We start from the raw sequence: 18,804 nt of genomic DNA on the forward strand, positions 1-18,804 counted from the left end.
AAGAAAAACCACAGCCCAGGGAACTTCTCTGCCTCAGCGAGCTAAAAACTAACTAAAAGCAAAGGAGAGCTCTGTCCTGCTGTCTGTTGTCAGACAACTGATACCTCAGGTTTAAGTTTTTCTGTTCTGTTTTGGTGTGCAGCTTCTAGCTTTATATTAAGTGTTCCTGGGATCTTTTCACAGGGTGGTGAAGACAAAACAATCCTGTTCTAGCTGGAGAGTCAAGGACAATCTCTTCAAACTTCAGGCCCAAAGCACAAACAGGAAAATCATAGGGCAGGCAAGCAAGCAAGCAAGAAGGATGAAACTTCATAACTTGAAGCTATTAATTGGGCAGTAAAATCCTGTATGCAAATGGACTAACACTTATAAAAATGTGAGCTCTCATGGCCAAGCCCTCTTTTGCTTCCATCTCGGAGCCATCCGGGCAGAGCCCCGACCCTGGCTCCGGTACTGCCGGGGTGTGGCCTTTGAAGGCACTTCAATAAATATCCTCTTTATTCCTCTTGGCTCCGTCTGGCCTCTGTCCCAGCTCCTTAAGGCATCTCAGCAGCCCAGGAGCCGGAATGTGGAGGGGTGAGTGCAGCTCCTGAAAACAAACTGCGCGCTTCTTCCTCCCCCTCTTCGCTCTCAGAACCAGCCCTGAAGGTGCAGAACTCATTTCGGGGCCAAACGGACCAATGGGGTACGAGCATCGTGAGGTCACCCCAGGACAGGCCCTGCCAGGCTCAGGGGTCCCGTCCCCGCCTCATCTCCGGCTGCCGGGGGTCCCCCAGCTCCGGTACCGCCCCTTCCCCTCTGCCGCCCCGGGGGTCCCACGTTCCGCAGCCCCGGCTCTCACGGGGATCCCCAAAACCAATGTCCCGCCCTGTCAGCACCGGGCCAGCTCCGCGTGGTCCCCCGGGACCCTCCGAGGGGCGATCACAGCTCCTCTCCCCCCGAAAAAGCTCCTCTTGGGGACCCGGAGGGATCCGGGGCTCGGCATCTGCCGGCTCCGAGCGCTCTCCAGAAAAATCCTCCCGGAGACCCCTCGATAGAGCCGGGGCGAGCTCGGCCTCCCCCTGCCCTGCGGCTCGGGGCTGGGGCGATGCTGGCGGGGCAGGGGGTGCTGCAGCCCCGGCGTGCGGGCGGTGCGAGCGGCGGGATTCTCCCGCTCCTGCTCCCGCCGCTCCTCCTGTCCCTCCTCCTCCTCCCGCAGCCCCTCCGCTCCAGCCCGGAGCTCTCGGGCACTTAAGCCACAACAAGCATACCTTGTGAACAAAGGAGTCACCCTTAAAACTACACTATTGCATATTCATATATCCTTCATGGTTATGCATACATTCTATTTAAAACAAGAAACTCTTGTCTGTTATATGCCAACTGTTTCCTTTAATCCCCATGGCAAGGCCTGAAGAAATTAGCTTCTTCTGACAAGAAAGCCATAAATTCCTCTTCTCTGGAAGATTTAGGCGTTCTGTGATGGTTACGTCAAAGCGAGTCTCTCATTCCTTAAAATAAAAAACAAAACACATAAAGAGTTTCTATTTTAACTACTAAAGCTTCATTTTAAATACAAAACTACATTTACCATGCTATTAAAATGTTAATACAGCACTACGAATCAAACTAACATAATACATACAGTAACTATGCGCAAAGAGCCATATAATATGCGTTTTTCACATTGGGTGCCTCCTGGATTGCCCCCGGAAAGAGCCCATCTCTGCACGGAGCCACGTTTTTTCATTTGTAAATTAGGTCTTTCTTTCTCTGTCATCTGTGGTTTCTGCAGCCCCGGCTGCTGCTTCTGGCCTTTTAAAACTTTAAGAATCTTTTTGTACAAGCACAACTGACTTGATGTATATTTTACATAAGCACGAATTATTCCATAACATACATTACAATGGGGATGCAGAGATTCCCCCTGCAGGTCCATGGGGATGCAGAGATCCCCCTGCAGGTCCGTGGGGATGCAGAGATCCCCCTGCAGGTCCGTGGGGATGCAGAGATCCCCCTGCAGGTCCGTGGGGATGCAGAGATCCCCCTGCAGGTCCGTGGGGATGCAGAGATCCCCCTGCAGGTCCGTGGGGATGCAGAGATCCCCCTGCAGGTCCGTGGGGATGCAGAGATCCCCCTGCAGGTCCGTGGGGATGCAGAGATCCCCCTGCAGGTCCGTGGGGATGCAGAGATCCCCCTGCAGCCCCTGGAGGAGCCAGGCTGGAGCTCGGCGATGCCTGAGAGGAGGCTGTGACCCCGCGGGCAGAGGGGCCCCGCTGGAGCAGCCTGGCCTGGCAGGACCGAGCCCGTGGCACAGTGACCCACGCTGCAGCACTTGGAGGGGGCTGTGCCCCAGGGGATGGACTCGGCTCGGAGAAGTTCCTGGAGAAGTCTCGGCTGGGAGAGAGCGCAGGGTGCAGCAGGGAACGACTCCTGTCCCTGAGCAGAGGGAGAAGCCGCGGGGGATGAGCTGAGCATGGCCCCATTCCCTGTCTCCTGCCCTGCCGGGGGAGGAGGTGCAGCTGGGAGCAGGGAGCCGTGGGGAAAGCTGCATTTAAGGCTCTGCACTGACTTCTCCTCATCCTGCTCTGAGTCTTTGGAGTTTTCTACCAGAAATCTCTCCCCTCCCCCGCTCACCCACAGGGCTTTGGGCAGGTTTCCCTTTTAGGGGGAAATCAAAGCGAAGCACCGATGCACTGATGAGGGGCAGGAGAAGGGAGGCTCCCGGGCTTCCCGCAGAGCCGGAGGCACGGAAGGCGCAGGGCCGGGAAAGCCGTGGCGGGAGGTGCGGAGAAGTTTGTTTGTGTGGGCAGCTCAATCCCGCCTCGGGCCCGGGCCCGTCCCGGGGCTGTTGCTCATCTCCGGCTTTGCCCTCACGCAGCGCGGGGGGCCCTGAGAGCGCGGGGCGAGTCTGGGCCGTGCGCAGAGCCCGCCCCCAGCTCGCTGCCATTGGCCGCTGGTGCCGTCAGTCGCGGTTGCGGCGCGCTGATTGGTGGGAGCGGGGCGCAGCACGGCCCCGGCGGCGGGCTGAGGGCGGCCGTGGGCGGGCAGCGGCGCCATTGGCGCCGGGAGCGTCTGTGCGGGCCCGGGAGCGGCGGCAGCGGCCGGAGCGCGGTGAGGCGGCGGCGGCGGAGCTCGGAGGCGGCCGGGGCGCAGGTGGGAGCCGCGCTGGGTTCTGCGGGGGCTCGGGGCTGGCTGCGGGCGGAGGGGGCGGCAGGGGGCTGCGGCGGGTCGGTGGTGCCGTGTCCGGCCCGTGCCGGCCCCGGGCTGAGGGCGCGGCGGGAGCGGCTGCCCGCGGTCTCCTTCCCGCCGGGGCCTGGGCAGGAGCCGCTGCCGGAGCAGCGCTGGCTCGGCCCGGCTGCTGTGGGTAGGACCGAGGGGGCTGCCCCGCGGCCGGGAGCGTGCGGGGAAATTCCCGTCGCCGGAGGTTTCTGTGGCCGGAGGAGAGCGAGGAGTCCTGTAAAAGTGACTTTATTGCCGAGCAGGGGGAGAGGCCGTGGGGCATTTGCCGTGCGCTCTCTGCCATGGTTGTAGTCCGCAGCCTCCTTTTTATCCTCATTTTCCCGGCCGCATCTCCCTCTGCCTTTGCCCACTGGCTGAGGTCCTTGGAAGGTTCAGACTTCCCGATGCGCCTGCTGCCTGTCCTCGTTAATATGCACCCTCCTTTTGTATAACAGCCGATATTCATGGCTCTGTTAAGTCTTTGTTCTTCTCCTCGAAGTTTGAGAATGTAGCGGGACTTTGAGCAGCTGTGTGGGTCAATTTGTGACATTTATTGGAACTGAGGGTTTCTCCCGTAGCTTCCTTATCTACAAGTGCCTGGCTCTCTCTCCAGGCAGATTCACTCCTGGACTCTGTTTTGTTCTTCCCGGGTCCTCTTTGGTTTTGGGATTATTCTCGGTGCCCTCATTCCCTGTCCTTTTGTGGCCCTTTGTGGATCAGGAGGACTGGCTGCCACCTGCATCCCCTGGCTCAGCTGCTGGATGAGCTGCACTGCCAAGGTGTGGAGCATGGTAAAAACATGGGGGTTGCTGCAGCACAGAAGAGGAGAAGCAGCATTCGTTTAACCCCTCTTCTGCCGGGGAGCCACATTAGCGTGTCCCATTCCCATCCTTTCCATGTTTGGACCAATACATAAACTGCTCTCCTATTTCCTTTGTTATCTTTTTCAGCACTTTTCCCTTGTCATCTCTTTGCCCACAGCAGTTTGAGCCATTTAGTTTTCCACAAACTTCCTTTTTTTCTGCTCATAGATAATCTGATCTCATCCCCTGGTGAAATGTTGTGTTCCTCTTTCAGTGGCTTGGTCAGCAGGAAGGTCAGGAGCTGGAGCTGTCTGGTTGGTTCGTATTCCGAGGACAGCTTGTAATCTAATGATGCCATTGAAATGATAAATGGGTTCTCTGCCTCCTGATATGAATTGGTTTGGGTTCCCAGGGGCTGGTCCATGGTGTTGTAGAATTTTTTCTGGTGGCCCTTCATCTTTTCCTCATTTCTGGGTGCTCCCTGCAGCCGGGGCTGCATCAATTGGCCGCATTTTTCTAATTACATCATCAAATACTTGAATTCCAACTAATTTCTCTGGACTTGTTCTAGCAAAAGCCCCAGTGCTCTGATACACCCCGTACAGCACAGACAGTGACAGCAGATGTTGGAGTGGGCAGAGGGATTAACTCCCCCCCCTTATTTTAGTGAAGTTTTCACAACATTCTCCATTTGCTGTTTCCCTTTGCAGCTTCACCCATTTCTGTTTCAGAGTCAGATCCTCACCATGGGCTCTGCCTTCAGCCGTGCAGATTCCATCTGTGCAAGCAGGCAGAGCTTGGGGTGAGGGGCAGAGGGAATCAGCCAATTCCTGCCCCAGGCAAGAAGAGCCAGGTACATTGTCCCCACTCTGCCCCAGCAGTGTTAATTTGCATTTCTAAAGCTCCTCCTGGGTGCCTGGAATGCAGCTTCTCTTCCAGAGCAGCTTCAGCAGCCTCACATGTGCCCCCCCCACCCCCAACCTGCTGCTTTTTCTTTTTTTTTTCTTTCAAATCTTCTATTTTTTTTTCCTTCAAATCTTCTATTTATGAGTTAAAGGGTCACTTTAAATCTCTTCTAGCTTCACAAAATATTGCCTAAAGGTGAACGTCGAAAAACCCAGACCAAAATTTTTCTATCTCTAAGAGCCACACACAAACATACACAAAAAATTTCCAAGTCAATGAATTTTTTTCTACTTCTCCTCTAAGTAAAATCTCATTCTCTCATCCCTGACCCAAACCTAACCAGAAATATAGAAGTAGGAGTAATTTAAAAATACTCTAATGCTCTAAACTTAGCACTGAAACTGCAGGAAAAAGAAAAACTCCAACAATATGTTTATTGTTAGAGTCAAGGCATTCCTTGATTCTGGACAGGATGTGCAACAGAAATCATTCCATCCCCACATAGCCCGGGTGTGCAGAGAAAATCGTTCCATGACACGTAAAGTATCAGTAAAATATATTGGAGTATATAATAAATAAAATACTATCAGAGTAAAAGCTCCGTGGCTTTTACTAAATTTTCCCCAAACTTGATACAGTCAGAACCAGTCTAAATTCACTGGTTTAATGTTCCAAAGTTTCAACTTGTGCAGTTTTTAGTATTTGGTTTCCTATTGGACCCGGATTTCTTTGCTTCTGCTGTTAATGAGGTGGGAAGTGCTGGATTTCCTTCTCAGCCTTTTGCAGACCAGGTGTCTGCAGCCCTGGCAGTGTCTGGGGTAGGTGTTGGTTGCTGTTTGCTGCTGGGGTTGATGTTTTGCTGCTGGGCGTTATCTTTGTGGGTATCTTTTGGGCCATTCCCAGTGTGTTGAGATGTTAAACTCATCTCCATTGAGGGGTGCAACATCCCTTAACAAAACCTTTAACATTTCTTTCCCCAGGGCCAAGGCAAAGCAAGCCAGAGTAGAGAAATCAAAGGTTAACAATGTTAAAGTCTATGAGCTGGTGTATTTTCCATCGATGCCATGGCAGGCAGGGCAGTGTGTGAGTGTGAGTGAGAGCCAGAGTGGAATTGTCCCGTGCTCTTGCCCAGCAGCTGTGGCAGGGCAGGCCCAGAGAGCGCTGAAGCTGCAGCAGTGGCAGCAAGGGCTGTCCCCGGTGCTGGAGCTGCCAAAGGAGGGTGGCCAGGCCGAGGATTTCAGCAGAGGATGTGTGGGCCGATGTCCTGCTGGGATGTTGGCAACAGCAAAGTGCCAAGGCAGGCTCTGTGCCAGCCCAGCTTCCTGGGGGAGAGATTGCACCAGAGACAGGATTCTGGCCACAGACTGCTTTAAATGTGCATCCCTTATCTCCACCCTGCACTAGGTGGAGAATTCCCAGGGTAAGGAATTCCCGAAATCAATTGCAAGGGGAAATGATTGAATATCTGCCCTGGGTCTGGCTCTTCTTCTTGCCCAAGCCAATGGCAAAAGCCGTACCCATGGCATCTTTGTTTCTATCCCCAGCTTCCAAAGGTGTTTCTTTCTTTCCCCTTTCATTTTTTGTACCCATCGTGAGCTCTGGGGGTGCCAGGGGTTCTGGAGGTCCCATTGTATTCCTAAAGCTGCCATAACCCCCTGGAGGATCTTTCCTGTAAAATGAGTTCTGCTCTCTGCGTCTATGGCTTCCACAATCCCTTTTATTGGAATGATTTCTTTTAAAAATACCTTAATAGGTGATCCAGTGGCTGCTGAGCAATCAGAATTGCTTTTGCCCCCCTGTTAGGTGAGATGGTGTCACCAGAAGATATTGAAGCCTTCCTGCTCAGGGCATTTCAGTGCCAGGCTCTTACAAGCACACACAGCTGTGCTGGTTGAGCTGACCATGGGGGTAACCTGGGCTTTGTCTGATTCCCTTTCCTCAATAACAGCGTGTCTTGGGACTCTTTTCCCTTCTGCTGCCCTTGAAGAGCCATCCACAAAGACATTTTCTGCCTCAGGCCAGGCAATGTCTCCTGAATCTCCCCCAGGCTGGGTCTGGAGCTGTGTCACTTGAATGCAGTGCTGGGTTTCTTCCCAGCCCCTCTGGGGGCTGTTCAAACAGGAGGCTGGGTTAAACCCTTCCCCTGTCCTCAGTTCTGAATCCTCCTGTGCCACTGAACAAGTTCCACACTGTAATAACCGAGCACTGCTCATCCATTGCGAGGCTCTTTTGGTTATCAAAGCTTGAACTTGATGGCAGACTGGAACAGTTGGAGATCCTGTTGTCATCAGGTTTTGGGCCTCGGTTCCTGTTGAAGCTGTGGCTGCACAATTCTGCAGACAATGAGGCCACTGTTGCCACTGGGTGAAACGTTTTGCCCCAAGAATTCCTTTGACATGGCCCTGTTGAACATTCCCCTACAATTCCAATTTCTTTTCTGAGTCTGGAAGAGCCAGAGCTGAGGAGTCAATATTTTTGGTTTTTCATTTTCTCAAGTTTTATTCACTTTCTCCCGTCCATACCACAGCATGGAGGCTGTCTGGGGTTACAAAGTCATACAATGTTCTGGCTAGAACAGAGAATCCTCAATCCAGTCTGTGTAATTCCCTAATAATTCTCAGAATTGTCTCTGCTCCTTTTTGGTCCTGGATAAGGTTACTTCTGAGATTGCCCACACCTTCTCTTGGTCATTCAACCACGTAACTTCAGTCTAAATATGTCCCAAATATTTAACGTTTTTCTCCGCCATTTGCACTTTTTTTTTCAATACTCAAAAGTTGTTTTTTATCTAGAAATTTCAGCCATTTCACAGCAGCTGTGTCTACCACTTCTTGTCCTCCTCATTGGAGCCATCAGATTCCCTGAGTGGCAGGATAGGAGTGCTGTAGGGAGACATCCCTGGCTCCAAAAGCCCTGCCTTCAGCAGGGACTCCATACCAGGCTGTGAGCCCTTCCTTCCCTCCCCTGGAACAGGGTGTTGCTTTTAGCCCCCACTTGTCCTGGTTGCTTCCAAGTAATTTGGAGAGGCTCCACATCAAATTTTCCCTCTGGGGCTGCCCACACCTCTGGGTTCCCTTCAGCACAGGCCTTGCCAGACATTTGACACAAAGGTACAGCAGCAATAGCCTCTGTATCACCTTTTACAATATTACAGTGCCACCATCAAATTCCTTCCTAGTTAATAACAATCACAGTAGGAAGAAAATAAATCGGTTTATTTCAAACCTATCCTCCAAAGCTCCTAATAGTGATTGAACAAATGACACCAGCTCAGCTTTCCCAGTTATTCCCTTAATAATGAAAACATTCCTTTACAATGTTCCCCCCTTAGGTGCAAGATTCAGAGTGGATGGAGAGGCCCCTGTGTCCATCAGGAGAGGCCTCCTCTGGATGCAGACCCAGCCTGGATGTTCTCCAGGGCTGCAGTGTGGTGGGTCCCCGGTGGGATGGGAGCTCAGAGAGCCCTGACAATCCATGTCCATGCAGGGGTGGACTCGCTCCTCCTGAGGGTGCTGCTGTCTGTGCTTGCAGTGTCCTTGTGGGCTGCAGCTGGAGCCCTGACTCCTTCCCAGGGGCTGTTTGGGTTGGCTCTGCCCTGGCCAGGAGGGCAATGCCTCTGCCAGGTGCTTGTGGCCGACGCGTCCCCTGGGTGCTGGGGCCCCCTTGGGCCCTGGGGTTGGTCCCTCAGGGGCTGTGGGAACTCTGCCATGGCCTTTGCCTTCAGCTTGGCCTTTTGCTCATCCCTCCTTGCCTTCAGCTGCTGTGCCTTTGTGCCCAAGTGCTGCAGGGCCTTCTTGTGCCACTCCTGCAGCCCCGGTCACTGCATGTGGGTGCTCATCCTCTGAGAGCTGCTGAGCTTTCTGCAAAATCTTTCCTTTCTGCAGGGACCCAAGCCAAATCCTTAACAGAAAATCCTGAACCTTCCATGAGCACTCTGCATTTCCCAGAGGTTGCTTTGTTTTGCTCCTTGTGCTCAGGGTCCCCTGCACAGCCCGTGTGGCAGAGCCGGTGCCTGTCCTGCCGCAGTGTCCAAAGGCGGCCCCCCCGGCGGGCAGGGCCGGCAGCTCCCCGGGGCCGGGCAGCGGCCGGGGCGTCCCGCAGCCTCCTGGGGGCCGGGGGCCACTGCCGGCCCTGCCCGGGGCTGGTGGGCTCAGGCAGCGCCCGGCGCTGAGCCCCGGCTGCCCCACAGCCCCGGCCCGGCCCCGCAGCTCCCCACAGGCCCCCAGCCCTGCTCCCGGTCCCGCACCTCTGCGCCCGCTGCTGCCGCTGCCCACCACAGAGAAACCCCTGACATCCTGACCTCCTGCTTTTCCTCTCCTGGAAACTGGGAATTCAAAGTATCAGCTGGCAAATTGTCAGGATAAGACCCTGCTGAAAAACATCCCCATCCTGAGTATTTTTCTGTTCCTCCTCTTTGCCATCACCCTTTTTCTTACCACACACATTCCTCCTGCTGCTTCTGGCCTGAACCATATTGCTGCACACTCCCCTTCACCCGATCCCTTCCCAGCACACCAACACCATCCATCCCTGTTGTCCAAATCCCTTCTCCCCTTCCCTTATTGCCCCCCTGGGTGTCCATGTCCTTAATTACCTCTGGGGGAATGTGCAAACTACCTCAGCATTCTCCCAAGGGACCCTTCAGAGACATTTTGGGATCATCCTCCCTTTGGCCAGGACCCCTCCCTGGCTTTCCCTTTTCTCCCCTCCATGGGTGCCCTGCCATGTTCACTCCCCGAAGATCCCAGGGCACTCACTGGTGAGATTTTCAGTGCTCTCTCCCTGCTGACTCTTCACAGACCCCCCTGATGTGTCACTCGTCTGTCTCCTGGTCACTCCCGGGTCCCCAATCAATCCCCGGTGCCGCCGCCAGCCAAGGGAGCCGATCACCCAAAGTGGGTGAGGCACCTTCAGCTGCACTCCCTGCCCCAGGGTGTGCGGAAACATTGACATCACCAGAGGATTCTGCCCACAAAGCAGACAGAGGAGTCCTGTGAAATTAATTTCATTCCTAAGAATGGGAGAGGCCATGGGACATTCCCCATGGGATCTCTCCAATTGTTGGAGGACACAGCCTCCCTTTAATCCTAATTCTCCTGGCCACATCTCCCTCTGCTTTCCCCACTGGCTGAAGTACTTGAGAGCTACAGACTTCCCAATCCACCTACTACATACTCCCTTAATATGCTCCCTGCTTTTATATAGCAAACGATATTCATGGCTCTGTTAAGTCTTTGTTGTTCTTCTGGAAGTTCATGAATAGAGCAGGGCCTTGGCTGAGCATCAGTCTGTGTCATCAATTAATAACATTTTCTGAAACCGATTCCTTCTCCTGTCACTCCCTTGTTTACAGCTCCCTGGCCCTCTGAGCCTTCCCCCTCGGCCCCATCGCCCCCCGAGGGGAATTTGGGGAGGTGGGAGTGGGGCAGCGCCAAGGCCGGGCCCCCCCGCGCTGTCCTGGCGGGAGCGGCTGCAGTGGGGACCGAGTGCGGGCGGGAGCGGCCGAGAGCCCAGCGCTGCCCCAGCCCGACCTGCCCCAGCTCCATCCCTGCCCCTCGGCTGGGATGCTGTGGGTCTGGGGGGAAGAGGGAGCCGGCAGTGGGTGCTGGGCCTGGGGGCAGGAGGAGAAGGGAAGGAGAAGCAGGCTTGAGGAACAGAATGGTCAAACGATGCAGGTGGCAGGAGAGGGTGGGATTGTGCAGGGGGAGGAATAGCAGGAGGAAGAGGAGTGTGAGGAAGAGTAGGGACACAGGAGGAGGAGGAGGAGCAGAAAGAGGAAGCAGCAGAAGGTTCCACCCCTCCCTGTATCTGCAGCCTCCCTCCAGCCCCAGGAGCGTTGCTCCCCCCACATGCAGCAGGTGACTGTGGAGGGGGATCCAGGATTTTCACGGGGTGAATCTTGGTGTTTCTGAGCTTTCTTGGGCTAAATGTTGGTGCTTTGGTTTTATGTGGCAGCTGAATCTTTATGTTTTGGGGGAGGTTTTTGCTGACTTGTGATGTTTGGGGACTTTTTGATCTGTATCTTGAAGTTTGTGGGATTTTGGGGCTAAATCTTGGTGTTTTGGAGGTTCTTACAGACACAAGATTCTCAATGACTTCCTGAGATGAACTGGGGCAAGGAGGAACCTCCAGTCCAAGGTGCTCTCCTCTTGTTTTTTTCCCCAAACCAGGATTTTTCATTCCCTGGGCGTGTCTGGATGGAGGAGGAGGAAAAGCCCCGGAGATGCTGCAGGAGGAGGAGCTGCAAACCCAGCCCAGGGAGCTGCAGGGAGGAAAGAGCCCCCCTGAGCCAGGAAGGCGGGCGGAGATCCAGCCGGAGCTCGGAGCTGGTGGAGGAGCCTCATGGCAGGGAGAAGCCCCACGAGTGCTTGGAATGTGGGAAGGGTTTCAGCCGGAGATCCAGACTGATCGTGCACCAGAGGATCCACACTGGGGAGAGGCCCTACGAGTGTGGGGAGTGTGGGAAGAGGTTTCAGACCAGCTCCCATCTCCTCAGACATGAGCGGATTCACAGAGAGGAGAGGCCCTTCCGCTGCCCCGACTGCGGGGAGGGCTTCAAGCGAAACTCCAACCTCACCGAGCACCGGCGCATCCACACCGGGGAGAGGCCCTACGAGTGTGGGAAGTGTGGGAAGGGTTTCAGACACAAGTCTGGCCTGATCCAGCACCAGGTTATCCACACTGGGGAACGGCCCTATGATTGCTTGGAATGTGGGAAGAGCTTTGGGCAGAGCTCAGCCCTGAGAACACACCAGCGCATCCACACCGGGGAGAGGCCCTACGAGTGTCCCCAGTGTGGGAAGAGGTTTCAGACCAGCTCCAATCTCCTCCTACATGAGCGGATTCACACAGAGGAGAGGCCCTTCCGCTGCCCCGACTGCGGGAAGGGCTTCAAGCACAACTCCAGCCTCACCAGGCACTGGCGCATCCACACCGGGGAGAGGCCCTACAAGTGTGGGGAGTGTGGGAAGAGCTTCTCCAGGAGCTCAAACTTGACCCAGCACCAGCGGAGGCACCACTAAGGGAAGCCCTGTGAGTGCCTCGAGTGAGGGAAGAGCTTGGAGTGAGGGAAGAGAGTGAGGGAAGAGCTTGGAGTGAGGGAAGAGAGGGAGGGAAGAGCTTGGTGCGCTGCTCCAGCTCCATCCCCCATGGGAGGATCCGGGCTGGATGATCCCCAGTGATCCCCGTTGGGCAGAGCCCTGGTGCCCCCGTATGGGGAATAAAACAGAGAGTAAAGCAATGGAGCTGATAAAGGGGCCCGATATCTGAGGCCTGACTGAGCAGAAACTGTGGGAGACACAGACACAGTTTAAGTCTCCCTGGGCAAGAAGTGACCAGAAAAAATGGTGTGAGTCTTTGTGATAAGGTAAATGTTCCCAGGTTACTGGATGTCATGAAGAATGTGTAACCAATGAGAAATTGTACCAAAACCAGAGCCATATATAAGCACCCTACAAGTAAATCCCTGTATAAACACCTGGTACACACAATAAAATTGGCTTTGGTCTAATCTCGGATGTCCCCGTCTCTCCCTGGTGGATATCCCTGTTGTGGGTGATCCCCGTTGGGTGGGGGAAGGTGTTGGAGGGATTTCTTTCCCTTCTCCTCGTGCTGCCGTGGTTTGGTTGGTAATAAATTCCCTCCCTGTGCCCGGGCTGGGTCTGTTGTCCCCGTGGTTTGGTAATTAATAAATTCCCTCCCTGTGCCCGGGCTGGGTCTGTTGTCCCCGTGGTTTGGTAATTAATAAATTCCCTCCCTGTGCCCGGGCTGGGTCTGTTGTCCCCGTGCCGCTGCTCGGGGCGGGATCTCTCCCGTTCCTTCTCTGCACTCCCGGGCCTCTCCTCAGCCAATGAGAGAATGCGGGGGACACGAGTCAGCCAATCAGAGAGAGCGGCGCTGATGACTCAGCAGTTGCCGGGCAGACCCGCAGCAGGCAGTGTTCCCCACCCGGACCCCGCCCTCCCTGCCCAGTGCCGGCCCCGCCGTGGGGTCCCCCCAAGTCCCTCCCCAGTGCCCCCATAAACTGGGCTGGGTTTAACTGGGAAGCGTTACTGGGAACACTGGGAGCAGGCGGGCAGGGGCAGAGTGACAGCAGGGCTGGGGGTACACAGGACCCCCCAAAATCAGCGTGGGGATGGAGCGGGGGGTCCTGTGGCCGGTGGCTCAGGAGCTCTGTGGGCAGAGAAAAGGGGGTGACACCGGGCCGGGGGCCCCGGGGGGAGCACACAGACTCTGGGGGAGAGGCGACACGACCCCCGGGCACCCCCTGACCTTCTTGCGTAGGTAGAACCCAATCCCCAGTGCCGGGAAGGCGAAGCCCATCTCGGCGTCCCCAGTTCCTGTCAGCATCTTGCTGCGGCAGCATCCAGTGGCATCTCTGGGGGGTCCACAGGGGTCAGGACCCCCCAAAAACTCTCACAGACACCCAATCCCCTCCAAGTACCTTCCTGGTCCCTCCCAGCCCACTCAGGATCCCCTGAAACCTCCCTCGTGATCCCTTCCTCACCTCCCCAGGACGCACCAAAGCCCCTCCTGTCCCTCTCAGCATCCCTGAGTTTATTTAATAAGAATAAAGTTTAATAATTAGAGTAATAAATTAACAATTAGAGTAATAAAAATTTAAGAGTTAGGACAATTTCAAGACAATAAAAAGCAAAGAATTACGGACGTCCGGACGCTGTCTGTGAAAAACGCTGCGAGGCCTTTCCCGTGAAACAGGGAGGGCATGAAGGAGGAGAAAAAGGACAAGACACACCCAATTTCCTCCATCTTGTCCCCTTTGAACCCCTAATCTAGAAACCTAAAATTTTACTTTTGCACTTGTGCCACACTTAATTATTACTCGTATCAAACACTCAGAGCTTGTAATTCATCCTGTAGGATTGAAAACTCTTTTCCATGGACAGAGATCAGAGACAGTGTCTCTGGGGGCTCTGTACAGGGGGGTTCCTGACCCCTGCCAGGGTCCCAGGCCCTCCAGGGCAGCCAGAGGGAAGCCCTGGATTCCCACACTGTGGAGCTTCTGCCTTCCTCTGTCTCTCCTTCCTCTCCTTCTAATGCTCTTTATATGGAACATTTTTGGTAACCTGAACAACTTAAGCCTTTAAACCTTTCCAGACTAAATGGGCTGAGTGAATGAAGTTACTCCTATGACAAGTGATTTAAACTGGATTGGTTTTGTATTAAATGCTTTTCCAAAGTTTCTTGTTCTTCTGTACTTTGCCAGTGAAATTTGGGGGGTCCTGAATGGGCGCTGAGGGGCACTTGGGGATCCCGGAGGGTCTGGGGGACACTTACGGGACAGATGGGGGCGGATACCGAGGGTCTGTGGTGCGCGAGGCATGATGGGTGTTGTAGTCCCGGCTTTAATGGGGCTCTATGGGGCCGCAGAGCATGACGGGAGTTGTAGGCAAAAGAAAAGATGGCGCAGGCTCCAGGCACCGCCCCCAAAGCCATGATCGATCCCTGGCGCTGATTGGTTGGCGGCTGTGATGGGCGGGAGCCTCAGCAAATGGGAGGCAGCAGAGGCGGGAACAGCCCATTCAACCCCTCCAGTCCCTCCCAGTACAGCCCAGTTCATCCCCAGTACAGCCCAGTACAGCCCCAGTGCCCTTAAAATCCCTCCCAGCACAGCCCAGTTCATCCCCAGTACAGCCCAGTACAGCCCCAGTGCCCTTAAAATCCCTCCCAGCACAGCCCAGTTCATCCCCAGTACAGCCCAGTACAGCCCCAGTGCCCCTCCAATCCCTCCCAGCACAGCCCAGTTCATCCCCAGTACAGCCCAGTACAGCCCCAGTGCCTTAAAATCCCTCCCAGTACAGCCGAGTTCATCCCCAGTACAGCCCAGGACAACCCCTGTGCCCCTCCAGTCCCTCCCAGCACAGCCCAGTTCATCCCCAGTACAGCCCAGTACAGCCCCAGTGCCCCTCCAATCCATCCCAGTACAGCCCAGTCCCTCCCAATACACCTGAGTTAATTCCCAGGCCCTCCCAGTTCCTCCAGTGCCATCCATATTCCGCTCCAGTGTCCCCCAGTTATCCCCACAGCGTTCCCGCCCATTGTGGGGCAGCGGCACAGACGGAATGTCCTGCGGCCCAAATCCCTGCTCCTGCCACACAGTGCCCAGCCTTCTCCCCTCCTCCTCCTCTCCCAGCACGGCACAAATTCCAGCTCGGAGGAGGCTTCCCCAGAGAGGGCTCCTGCTCCAGCCTGAGTGTCCCTGCAGAGGAACAGGGCATCTTTCAGGCACTTCCACAAGCTCAGGGTTCTTACTTCATGGGGAATCTGGGATGAAAATGGCCTTGTTAGGAAGGACAAAAGCAAAGGAAAGGGTTGGAAATTATTAGTAAAAATGTTCCATTGTACAGGGAAAGTTCACAAAATCATTCCCTGCTTTTTTCCTTTTCAGATTCTTTCAGCCATCCACTGAGAGGACCAGCTTGTTCTGGTGCTTTTCATGCACTGATTGTACTCTTGATTTATATCAGTGCTCGAGAGGTGGAAGCTTCTAAACTGAACACAGAAACAAACTCCCTCTGTCAGCCCATTTTCATCTTCTGTATCATTTTCAAGATGTCCATGGGCATGTTGGAACGATTATCACACTGCTCTCCAGTTCTGGCTGCAGGCTCTGGAGATTCTTTCTCTGCATTCCCTGACAATTCCCGGGAGCCCGTCATGGTTTCTTAGGCTAGAGCAATAACAGTGAAAATCTCACCCATGGCACAACTGCCCAGCCCACAAGGAAAAGAAAGAACAAGCTATAAAGTTCTTCAAATATTTGTCCCACTTTTCTGCAAGAGTCGAGCTGCACACACGGTGTGAGAAGCCAAGAGAAGCTGCAGCTGGTGGCACATCTTGTGACAGAAACTGCTCAAAGCTTCCTCATTCTCCAGCAAAGGTTCTTGGAAAGAGCAAACAGGATTGTGGAGAAGATTCTGGGAAAACTGAAAGAGCTTTTAAGAAATGAAATGAAAATGGAAAGAAATAATCCAAGATGTTTTTCTCTGTTTATTTTTATGCTCCCCTTTTCCATCTTACACTACTTCCCCCTCCCATTAATTGCAAATGGATCTCACTTCTAAGATCCACAATTTGGCAAGTTTTAGACACTCTAAAATACCATGAGCTACACACAGTTTTCCTTCCCCTGTTTTTACTGGAAAGCAACGCTGGAGACATAAGTGCAGTGCTTGGGTCACGTATGAATCCTACACCCAGGGAATGTGCCCCAATAGTGTTTGACCCTCAGCAGGGACAATGCACAGCAGCGGCCGAGGGGATTCCTGTGCCCCTGGGCAGGAGTCAGGACTCTGGGTCTGGGCTGAACACTGCAAAGTTCCCGTGTTTGGACAGAGGAAGGGGCTGTCCCCGGGGCGCGCGGGGCTCGGCCGTGGGGCGAGCGGGGAACGGACACGCGGACAAACGGCCTCGGTGCTTCAGTTGCAGAGGCAGCAGCGGCGGCGGCGGCAGCAGCGGCGGCAGCAGCGGCAGCAAAAGCAGTTTTTCTCTTCTTTCTCTTTCTCTTCTTTCTCTCCGGCTGTGGGACACCTTCCTCTCGGTGTCCCTCACCCGCTGTCCCTCCCCTCTCCCCGCCTCCTTCTCCCCCATGCCGGGCCGGGCCATGCCCCCGGCCCGCCCCCGGCCCCGGGCGGGGCTGCCCCGTCCCCGCCCCCGCCCGCCCCGCCGCGGTCTCGCCTCCGCCCGGCTCTGGGCGTGCTGGCGGTGGCGCTGCTGGGCGGGCATCAGTGCCTGGGGCTGGGGTATCGCCACCCTTTGGCTCCGCCTGGCCCGAGCCCGGCCCCGGCCCCGGCCCCGGCCCCGGCCCCGGCCCCGGCCCCGGCCCCGGCTCCTCCCGGGCCCCGCGGAGGACACACGCGGCACGGCCGCTGCCGCCTCCGCCGCGGCTTCCCCGGCCCGAGCTCCGCTGCTCAGCAGCGCGGCCGCCGGCCCCGAGCCTCCCGTGTCCCGTTCCCGAGACCGAAGGCCTGGGGATGGCCGGCCCGGGGCGGTTGAGGGGCGCTCGGGGGCCGCTCCTGGCCCCGGGCCGAGCGCTGACAGCCGCGTCCCGCCCGCAGGGAAGGCGCAGGAGGCGCTGCAGCAGCGCTACCGAGTGGGTTCGCTGCTGGGGCGCGGCGGCTTCGGCAGCGTCTTCGCAGCCACGCAACTCTCGGACGGTGCCCCGGTGAGCGGCGGGGCCGGCGGCGGGCGCAGGAGGAGGAGGAGGAGGAGGAGGAGGAGGGGGAGGAAAAGAAGGAGGAGGAGGAGGAGAAGGAGGAGGAGAAGGAGGAGGGGGAGGAGAAGAAGGAGGAGGAGGAGGAAGAGAAGGAGGAAGAGGAGGAGGAGGCGGAGGGGGAGGAAAAGAAGGAGGAGGAGGAGGCGCAGGAGGAGGAGGAGGAGGAGGGGGCAGGAGGAGGAAGAGAAGGAGGAGGAGGAGGAAGAGTAGGAGGAGGAGGAGGAAGAGAAGGAGGAGGAGGAGGAGGCGGAGGAGGGGGAGGAGGAGGAGAAGGAGGAGGAGTAGAAGGAGGAGGAAGAGGGAGGAGGAGGATGGGGCTCAGCAGGGCGGGCGGCGAGCTGAACCCGGTGGTGCCTTTGGTTTGCAGGTGGCCATCAAAAGGGTGCCACGGAACCGCGTCCGGCACTGGGGCGAGCTGGTGAGTGAGCGGGGCCAGCGGGAACAGCCGGGCCGTGCCGGGCGGGGATGAGGCGAGGCCCGGCATGGGGGAAGCCACCAGGACCCCTCGATGGGGAGCGGGCGTGGGGCCAGCGCAGGGCGCAGAGCATCCCGGCTGGCTGAGGGGTTCCCCAGCCCTGGCAGGACATCAGTCCCACTGGTGGCACCGTGGTCCTCCCGCAGCCCGACGGCACCAGCGCACCCCTGGAGATCGTGCTGCTGGACAAGGTGTCCACTGGCTTCCCTGGTGTGGTCCAGCTGCTGGAGTGGCTTGAGCTCCCCAACAACATCGTGATGGTGCTGGAGCGGCCGGAGCGGTCTCAGGACCTCCTGCATTTCATTCGGGCACGGAGGTTCCTGTCTGAAGAGGTGGCACGGCAGCTGTTCCGCCAGGTGCTGGAGGCCGTGCGGCACTGCACCAGCCGAGGGGTCCTGCACCGCGACATCAAACCAGAGAACATCCTGGTTGACCTGGCCACTGGCCAGGCAAAATTGATCGACTTTGGCTGCGGCACCTACCTGCAAGACACAGCCTACACTCACTTTGCAGGTGAGCCTGGGCAGGGGTGTGCGCCCGGTCCCGCCACCTCATGGCCCAACATCTCACAGGCCAAGCTGGGTGTGGCAGCGAGGATTCTCCCTTTTGCTGCCAGTCAGGGTACTGAGCCTTCCCCTGAGTTGCTTTTGAGCGGGGCTGGGTGGGGAGGCATCTTCCAGCCCCACTGGCAGCCTTTGCCCACCACTCTGCCTGGGGCTGGGGTTGGAGCAGCAGCAGCCAGCCCGACAAAAGCACCCGTGGGTGGGGGTAGCATAGGAGGGAGCCAGAACCAGTGCACCAGCCAGTTTGGTGTGCAGGTGAGAGGAAGGGCTTGGGCTGCTCCACTCACCTTGTTTGCCTTGGCTTCATAATATTTTTAGGGCACTGCAGGCAGGGAGGATAAGGAGATGATTTTTCCCCCAGCCCTGAGTGGGTTTTTGCCTTGCATGTCACGGTCAGGCCTTGCCGGGGCTTCTGCTGCCCTCTTCCAACACCAGTGGCTTCTTGTCCAGCCCTGAGTTTGTACACATGTCCCAGGTGCTGGCGAGAGTGCAGCAGTCGCCCCGTGTGCCACTGGGGCGGCCCCTGCACGCCCAGGGATGCTGGGGCCAGGCTCTGGAAGCAGCAGCATCCCCCTGATGAACTCCATCTGTATTCCACAGGAACACTGTCATACAGCCCCC

General features: G+C 56.3%; 2 protein-coding genes across 2 annotated transcripts in view; both read left to right on the forward strand.

Moving 5' to 3' along the window:
- The window catches only part of LOC121468955 (uncharacterized), a 2,238,800-nt gene that overhangs the window by 1,814,996 nt on the left and 405,000 nt on the right, over positions 1-18,804 (forward strand). The window contains 1 exon segment of the mRNA XM_072920965.1: positions 11,260-11,921. Coding sequence (XP_072777066.1) covers positions 11,260-11,921 — 662 coding nt within the window.
- Positions 14,332-18,550, forward strand: LOC140681313 (serine/threonine-protein kinase pim-1-like). The gene is made up of 4 exons (XM_072920879.1): positions 14,332-14,378; positions 17,419-17,563; positions 17,767-18,129; positions 18,545-18,550. The coding sequence occupies exons 1-4, from the start codon at positions 14,332-14,334 to the stop codon at positions 18,548-18,550; spliced, it is 561 nt and encodes a 186-aa protein (XP_072776980.1).

Source organism: Taeniopygia guttata, chromosome 34 (genome assembly GCF_048771995.1).
Source record: "Taeniopygia guttata chromosome 34, bTaeGut7.mat, whole genome shotgun sequence".
NCBI classification, from domain to species: domain Eukaryota; kingdom Metazoa; phylum Chordata; class Aves; order Passeriformes; family Estrildidae; genus Taeniopygia; species Taeniopygia guttata.

Excerpts from the sequence above, each read along its gene's own strand:
- LOC140681313 (XM_072920879.1), top strand. The coding sequence starts at position 14,332 with ATGGCGCAGGCTCCAGGCACCGCCCCCAAAGCCATGATCGATCCCTG. Across the intron at positions 14,379-17,418 it reads AAAGCCATGATCGATCCCTG|GAGGAGGAGTAGAAGGAGGA; the intron begins GCGCTGATTGGT and ends GAGGAGGAGAAG. Across the intron at positions 17,564-17,766 it reads TCCGGCACTGGGGCGAGCTG|CCCGACGGCACCAGCGCACC; the intron begins GTGAGTGAGCGG and ends GTCCTCCCGCAG.